At 38.8% G+C, this 8,516-nt stretch overlaps 1 protein-coding gene across 1 annotated transcript in view; it reads left to right on the top strand.

Moving 5' to 3' along the window:
* LOC119416252 (guanine nucleotide-binding protein G(i) subunit alpha-1) overlaps positions 1 to 6,633 on the top strand; it is a 13,250-nt gene extending 6,617 nt beyond the window's left edge. The window contains exons 4-9 of the mRNA XM_037683461.1: positions 1,036 to 1,193; positions 1,314 to 1,442; positions 1,670 to 1,799; positions 1,883 to 2,036; positions 5,324 to 5,516; positions 5,603 to 6,633. Of these exons, the coding sequence (XP_037539389.1) occupies positions 1,036 to 1,193; positions 1,314 to 1,442; positions 1,670 to 1,799; positions 1,883 to 2,036; positions 5,324 to 5,514 (762 nt within the window). The 3' untranslated portion in view covers positions 5,515 to 5,516; positions 5,603 to 6,633. The remainder of the gene's footprint in view (positions 1 to 1,035; positions 1,194 to 1,313; positions 1,443 to 1,669; positions 1,800 to 1,882; positions 2,037 to 5,323; positions 5,517 to 5,602) is intronic.
* The last annotated feature ends 1,883 nt before the right edge of the window (positions 6,634 to 8,516 follow it).

Genomic DNA, 8,516 nt, shown 5'->3' with positions numbered 1-8,516 from the left:
CCCTCGTTTATCACGGGGGATCCGTACCCTGAAGCCCTGCGATAAGTAGAAAAACTGCAAAGTAGGAATATTAGTACAAGTAGTAAGTAATAGTTTATTTTATTATTTAGATGTATATTAAGATGTTTTAAACCTTTCCCACACTCTTGCAATATTCTAAACAATGTTTCTAAACTCTAAATCCTCTAAAAGAGCACAGCATGTCATGATTTCAGCTCTGCCAGCGCTCTTGGCCACGCCCACTTCTCCCGTGCAGAGCGGAGATATGACGCGCTGCATGAAGAAGCTTCTCCTGCAGCTTGGGCTGCACACTGGTGCAGGAGGAAGCTTTTTCTGCAGCTGTGGGCTGCACACAGGTGCTAAATAATTTGAAATTTATTTTAAATCTTATTTTGAAAAACCGAGTCTGCGATAAATGAACCGTGAAGTAGCGAGGGACTACTATATTTGTAGTCCATTCTCAAAAAGATGCTGGTTTGAATTTAATGCAACATTCAGAACTTTTAATTAAAGGTGCACCTCTTTGATGATGTGCTCTCACATTCTTTAATGCTAGGGAGAAAAATGTAACCACGTCATAGTAGATGATTTTATTTTCCTTATCAAAAGAAAGAACGACTTTTTTCAGTGCCTCACCCTGACCTCGTTCTGTATTTGTGACCTGGTCTCTTCACTGATTTTATGTTCATTGTTTTTGCTGTTTAGCTTCAGACTTTATAGTTTTCAAACCCTTAATTATTTGTCAAAGCATCAAGGCTAAAATAACTGGAATGAAAACACTGGTTTATGAGTCATTCATGACTAAAAGGATCCGTAGGTGGTGCCAAAGTCGTGTTTTTATTGTGAATATTGACACAACTCTATTTTTAGAATCAGTTACAGCCACATCACCTCATTTTATCTATTTATTTATTTGTTTGTTTGTGTGTGTTTTAAAAAAAAAGATTCCATGAAGTTCTCATCTTTTTAGTGTTGCACACTTTTTTTTTTGCCCAACCATAAACGGGTCTCCTTATAACTCGTATGTTTCTTCAGGACGACGCTCGGCAGCTGTTCACTCTGGCGGGTTCAGCAGAAGAGGGCTTCATGACCGCTGAACTGGCCGGAGCGATTCAGCGGCTGTGGAAAGACGGAGGTGTTCAGGCCTGCTTCAGCCGCTCGCGGGAGTACCAGCTCAACGACTCAGCATCCTAGTGAGTCAGACACGCTGACATATAGGGAGTGACTGAACTCTTAATTGGCAGAAGTACTTCATTTTCTAACTTTTTATCTGGTAATCTTTTGAGTGATATTTCTCTTTTCTTCTCTCAAAGTTACCTAAATGATTTGGACAGGATATCCAACCCTGCTTACGTCCCCACCCAGCAGGACGTGTTGAGGACCAGGGTTAAAACTACTGGTATTGTGGAGACACACTTTACCTTTAAGGACCTGCACTTCAAGTGAGTATGTCTACAATTGTTTATGTAAGTAGTGTTTTTTGTTGTTGTTTTTTTTCCTTAATTTGGGCTTTGTTTCAGTTATGATCGGTGTTTGTGTTGCCAGAAGTATGAAGGATTTGTTTTTATGTGTTAGCATCATAGTTGAAGTCGATCAATGCCTCACGTTTAGATTGATTGTCTTTGTTTCTGTGAGTCAGTTGTTAAACATTGTGTTTCTGTGATCTCAGAATGTTTGACGTAGGTGGACAAAGGTCGGAGAGGAAGAAGTGGATCCATTGTTTTGAAGGAGTCACTGCCATCATCTTCTGTGTGGCTCTGAGCGACTATGACCTGATGCTGGCTGAAGACGAAGAAATGGTAAGACCTGTCTGACCTCAGCGCGCCTCACCTTCTGCCACACGCTTGCAGCGTTACCATTGGGCTTCTCTCCTCTCAAACAGAACCGAATGCACGAGAGCATGAAGCTGTTCGACTCCATCTGCAACAACAAGTGGTTTACAGACACCTCCATCATCCTCTTCCTCAACAAGAAAGATCTGTTCGAGGAGAAGATCAAAAAGAGCCCACTCACAATCTGCTACCCAGAATATGCAGGTGAGTCACTGAGACAAACACCTGCATGCAGAGCAGGTGTTATCTACATGCAAATACTGTATTTTAGTAAGCACCCAGTGCAGATGAACTACTGACCAAGTACTTGTGAAGCTTTACAGCGAGAGCTGATTAATGGGGCTGTTATTCATTTAAATCCTAAGTGTCTTGGCTCACATCAGATCGTTTTGTTTTTAAAGAATCAGCCTGCCATGGTCACTCAGAGGTGAGGCAGGCCTCGTAAAGGAGCCAAAAGGATCATAATTTAAATACTTTGCAATGTCGAAGTGTCTAATTAACACTGTTAAATAGTATTGCTAATTTTCACGTACTTTACAAAAGCACTCCATGCTCCAAAACATTGAGACATTTAAAAAGCCTGAAAACGTATTGATCAAGACTACTTTTATTAAAGATTGTGAATAAAAGAAGTCTTGTTCTCCAGAAGCAGAGTATAAAGAACTGAGGACAGTATACTGTAATATATACACTGTTTATTCTTTAAAACCTGGCTATTTTTTCACTCAACGCATAGAGAAACTAGGGGTGGTTTTAAAGTTTTTCACGGTATTGTACCTGTTAAGTTTTTCTTGAATTTTAAAATATTTTATTTATAGGCATATGGAGTATATTGTCAATACCTGCCTCTTGTTATGATCGCCTTTAGGCCTGTCGTGATAAACAATAAATCAATTAATCGCATGATGAATGAAAATTATCTACCTCATTTTCATTTACCGGCTTTATCGTTTCTTCATGTCTCGCTCTTTCTACTGACGACACGGCTCAACTCCGGTGCTCTTCACTGACCCCTCCCTTTCTCTTTTCTCTTTAAAATATGTTTAACCGTACAAAATCGTGTTTTTGGATCTTTAAAAGTAGTTAAGCTGATTAGCTAAGCTACGAGCTAAGCTAATAGGCCGACCTCGAGAATAAACTTCTGTCTTGTCGAGCTCCAAAATTCACGGTTGAAACCCGTGCCTTCATGTAAAAAGCTGTTTTTGTCTGCAAAAAGTAGCTGAGAACTTGTTTACTGATTTTTTTATTAAACGTTTTGTGTGGAAAAATGTTATGCTAAATTTCTCAAATCACCGAGCGTTTGCCATATCACCATGCTAGCCCATGTCACGTCAAGGGGCCTCCCTCCCATTTTTTAAAAAGACACTGCTCAACTAGCCATCCTTTGGTTCAAACAGTCTTATACTGCCATCAGGTGGTCAAAAATGGTTCTACACTCCAAACAAATCAACATTTCTTCTAAAATTTGACAACTAATTATTGTTAAATTTCAAACAATATTATCGTTTATCACAATAATTTCTGAGACAATTAATCGTCCAGCAAAATTTGTTATCGTGACAGGCCTAATCGCCTTGTTATTTGCTCATTAGATGACAGCCTTTCAAACTTGAGGCTGGTTTATACTTCACAAGATGTTAGACTTCCATTCTCTCTTATGTGGTTGTGAGACGTTCTTTTTCTTATGGACATTTTATACTCGAAATGAAACTGCGGGGGAGAAGTCCTGGTAAGCCCCGCCCTCTGCAGTACACACAAACGGCAACAACAAAGTGAGAGCAGAGATGGGAAAGTAGATGCTTTAAATTTCCATTTGATGATGGAGAAGTTAGAGGACGAAAATCTGGTATCACTATTAGTGAAGTGCCACTTTTTAATATTTTAAAAAATTTTGACTCTTTGTTTTGCTGGGACAGTTGTAAAGATGGCTGCATTTTCTAATAGCCTCAGCTGAGCAGTTAAAGGATATGAGACCAGCGTACTGTGGTCCTCGAGGTGGGACAAGATAAAAAATGATTCATTTTCGTCTCGCAACCACATCAACTAGAAACAATTTCAGACCTTCTTATGAAGTATAAATTAGCCTTTGTCGGCCGTGGAAACAACATGATCTATCCTCCAATTGTCCGGTGTTGCAGATGCTGCCTATTGAACGTCTGATGTTTTTAACAGGGTTTATTACATGACATCAGGTCTTACTTTCTATAGACTCGAAACCTGTTGCAGAAATTGTTTTTTTTTTTTTTTTCTCTCCTGTACTGTGTGGACTGCCTCAAGTTTAAACTCTGCTCTGCACCAATCTGATGTATAAAAATCAAAAGGTCGCTTAGGGATGCTCAAACTGGGAAGTCAAGTGACTGAGTAGAAACTAATGAAATTCCTACTAACTTAATAAATTGAACTGAACTGAATTGTTTTAGCTTCTTTCTTGGGTAAAAATTTTGGTACCACTTTACAATAAGGCTCCCCTTATAGATGGCTAATAAATAGTTTATATATACATTATTAATTCCTCTATAAACACTTTATAAATCATTAATTGCTTATTATGCATTAATTAAGGGTGACAGCGAGATGAAACGGACCAGTTTCTTGTCAAATAGTGAGACAAATCTGTTCACCTATATATTTCATCTAGAGTTGTTCTATTAAACATTTCAGACTAAGTTACTACCTTGTAAGCACAATAAACATTTGTAAACCTATATCTTTAGCATATAATATTGTACTTTATCACTGCATTATAAGTATCTACAACTAATATTATATCCTAAAAAAATTAGGTTTACAAATGTTTATTGTGGTTACAAGGTCGTAACTTAGTGTGAAATGTTTAATTTAACAACTCTAGATGAAATATATAGGTGAACAGATTTGGCTCACTATTTGGCAACAAACTGATCATTTGTCTCTTTCTCACCCTTAATTAATGCATAATAAACAATTACCAGTAATAATGATTTATAAAGTGTTTATAGAGGAATTAATAATGTATCTATAAACTATTTATTAGCCAGGGGAGCCTTATTGTAAAGTGGCACCAAAAGTTTATTTATTTCAGTCTATCCTGCACATCAGTGACTGGTGTGGTCAAAAAATGTTGTGTCAAAATCCTGACATCAGACGTCCAAATGTCACCGCAGGAAGTTTGGAGATTCAGCCATTAGAAGTCTCCAAAAGTAACATTCTTATGAAGTGTTGAACTTCTGTAAATAACACTATCAGTACTACTTGCAGTACTTTACAGTTAATAAAAGCTGCTGAATAAAGTATTTTAATGAAAATTACCAGTGGTAAAGTTAATTATTTGTGTTGTAGATGAAAGCTGCAATAACTTAGCAGAAATAATGAAACGTTCGATTTTATCCTTGATTTCAGTCTTTTTTTTAGGTGGTCTGATGAACTCATTGTTGTAGATTGAAGGATTTATCTAATGTACAGATATGTGATGGCTTCCTGACATGAACAGGTTTATTCTTTTTCCCCTGTAGGCTCCAACACCTATGAAGAGGCTGCAGCTTATGTACAGTGCCAGTTTGAGGACCTGAACAAAAGAAAGGACACCAAGGAGATCTACACCCATTTCACATGTGCCACCGACACCAAGAACGTGCAGTTTGTGTTCGATGCCGTCACCGACGTCATCATCAAGAACAACCTGAAGGACTGTGGCCTTTTCTGAAGGTATCAGTGGCTGTTTTACTCTCCAGCTGGACGCCTCACATCCGTTTGCTTCTAACCGCGTTGCCTTTGTTTTTCTTTCTGTTCAGGCAGAAGTGACTTTATTGAAGTGGAGTCTGAGTGGAGGAACCCTTGTGGACCCTGCTGAGAATGTCACCTTTAACCTCTTATTAACTTACAGTCATCTCTGAAGTGTGTAGGGAAAACATTTTGTGTAAAATATTTGTACAACAGTCTATGGCCAGGAATTTTTAGGAGTTTTTAAAATGTGTTTTATCATAATTTAATTTTTTTTTTTTAATAAATATACATGAAGGGGATTTTCTTTGTCCATAAATGAACACTTTTTTTTGTTTGTAGCTGTTCTTGCCTTGCATGCCTTAGTTACGTTTTTTTTTTTGTTGTTGTTTGTCAAATTAGGTTACATGTAGTTGCCACCATCCAACTTTCCAACAAGTCCCCTGATTTCACATTATCTGTTTCTTTCCCAAAACTCAATTTTTGCTTAATTTTTGTCTTCTCCAACTACAAAACAAGCAAGACCAAGTCACTCTGCAGACCAGTTCACTCTGACGCTGACAAACTGTGAGAGCTGTGTGGAAACGTGTGTGTGTGTGTGTGTGTGTGTGTGTGTGTGCGCGCGCGCGAGAGAGAGTTTTGTTTTGACTGAAGCCAAACGCCTGTTGGAGTGACTGCGTGAGCGAGTGTGAGCACAATATAAACAAAAAGGGACTTTTATTCCTCTACTTGTCATCCTCTTTCAAAGTTTTATTTTTCTAAGAAACCAAAAAAGAAGCTAATTGCGACATTGAAGAGTGCACAAACAAACATTCCTGGGTAGAAAATGAAGGCAGGAGGCTTTGAAACGAGGATGGCAGCGGTGGCCTTGTAGCAGATTGTAGATCTGTGTGTAGGTCTGTGTTCAGTGTGTAGACGGGCATCTGGCTGGGTACAAGTGCACTGGTATCAATTAGAACCTGTGATGGTTTCAAGTTGCATATCTCCCCCATTAAACTCCCCCATCCCTTTGTTTCCAGTGGATGGGGACATTAGTGAACTAATCTTCATGATTTTGCTAATAAAAGAGTTGTGGTCAAACCATGGCAACTTGCACAACAAACATGCTTTTCTTCTTCTTTTGTGTGGGTTTGAAGTAAATTTTAGATTTGTGCCACATAAATAACGTTCCTCCGATGGTAAGAATACGTAAGTGCCGGTAGTTTTCACCAGTTTTAACAAATTCTACCTCCTGAACAATGGTTTCTAAGATTCATTGTCTGCTGTCGCAAAGTAAAAAGAGGGGCTGGAAATGCCCTGCGTCCGTCCAGCTGTGCATGTTTTGAGCGTGATAACTTGGAAAATAAGTGTGGTACCGACTTCCATATTTTTTTTGCGGTTGCATCTAGGCGTATGACGGGTTTCTTTCAAAAATTGGGTTTCAATGTCCAAATCCAAGATGACCCCCCCACACACACACATACACGTCTTATGTATATACTGTATGTATAGTTAGATATGGGGTATAGATTTATATAGATATACAAATAGATATGTATGTAAATGTGTTTGTGTGTGTGTGTGGGAAACTATGCTTGCTATTTTTTTAATTGCTTAACAGCACATCCAACATTTTTCAGTCAGGTCATGTGGACAGTTTCTTTTTTTGTGCTGAAACGTTTCGCCTTCGATCCGGAAGACTTCATCAGTCAAGGAAACAAAACACAAAACTGATTCTTCCCCCAACAGCTTACTTGAAAGTGGAACGAACCAGTTCTGCTTGTGATAAGATGGTCTCTTTGGTATGCCCCCCTCCTCCATTGCCGGTCCTCTTCCTTGTTGACGGTCATGTCAAACTGGTTGAAAACCACTGATGAAGCCTTCCGGACCGCAGGCGAAATGTTTCAGCACAAAAAAAGAAACCGTCCAGATGACCTGACTGAAAAATGTTGGATTGTATACCTGGATTATCGAGCATGGTCTTTGTTGTTTAACAGCATAGTTTCTGCAAGTGACTGAGGTGGCCACAGCCTCCACTGGCCACCCCCTGGCTCTGCCATTGCACCTGGGGATGGATAAAGTTTCTCCCTCCAGGCCTCCACTCCCCACGATTCATCACCGCGAACAAGAAGGAAGAAAACTGCCTCTGTTCTTAAACGGTGTAACTCCTACCCACTTGAATATCTCGCACCAAAAACATTAATGTTTACTTGCGTTCCTTGTTCAACTCCAGTCCAGAAAAAAAACAAAAAACTGGTCTCGACTCATTCACTATTCAAATTCTTCAGCGGGGATATCAGCGTACCGCTTGCTTTTATTTGTTTAAGACGCTCATTTTGACTGCTGTTTAGTTTTAGTTTTGAATCAGAGAAAAACTTTTTGAGGGGGAAATAAGCTTAAAATTATAACTTATGACCATGTAAAAATGAAAAGAATACTTCTCCCCCTGAATCCTACATGATGAAGAGATTTAAGGGGCTTCATAAAACTATTTTAATATAAATTATATTTGTTGTATGGGGGCCTGGGGTGACTTGTTGTAAATGTCCCTCTAAGAATAAACTTTTGAAACTCATGTTCCCACATGTCAGCCAGTTAAACTCACAGCAGGTGCAGAGATCCAGCTAAAATATAAAGATAAGTTAAAATACACGACAGTGAGAAGCCTAGAGTCTGATTTTAGTTGAATTTGTGCAACTGCTGAAACACGGTCCAAGCAGAAGTTCAGCAGTCTGTTCTGTAGTTCCTTGATATTTAAGGAGTCAAAACATTGAGCCAAACACTGTACTTCATCTGTGTGTTTATAGTATAAAAAGTGCTGCACAGGTGTGTGTAGGTAGATTAAAGCATTGGGTGCTTTGCATGACAGAGTATAAGAAATCATTTCAATCCAAAGCTGCACAATTTTCTTTACCAATATTCAAGATAAAACCCACAGCTATTTTAGTTTGAATCCATTCTCTTGCTATAAAGCTTTAGACACGCCTCACAAAAACAAACAGGCTT

The sequence above is a fragment of the Nematolebias whitei genome, chromosome 10, assembly GCF_014905685.2.
Source record: "Nematolebias whitei isolate Nwh7 chromosome 10, NemWhi1, whole genome shotgun sequence".
Taxonomy (NCBI): domain Eukaryota; kingdom Metazoa; phylum Chordata; class Actinopteri; order Cyprinodontiformes; family Rivulidae; genus Nematolebias; species Nematolebias whitei.
This window is presented reverse-complemented; position numbering and strand designations above follow the sequence as displayed.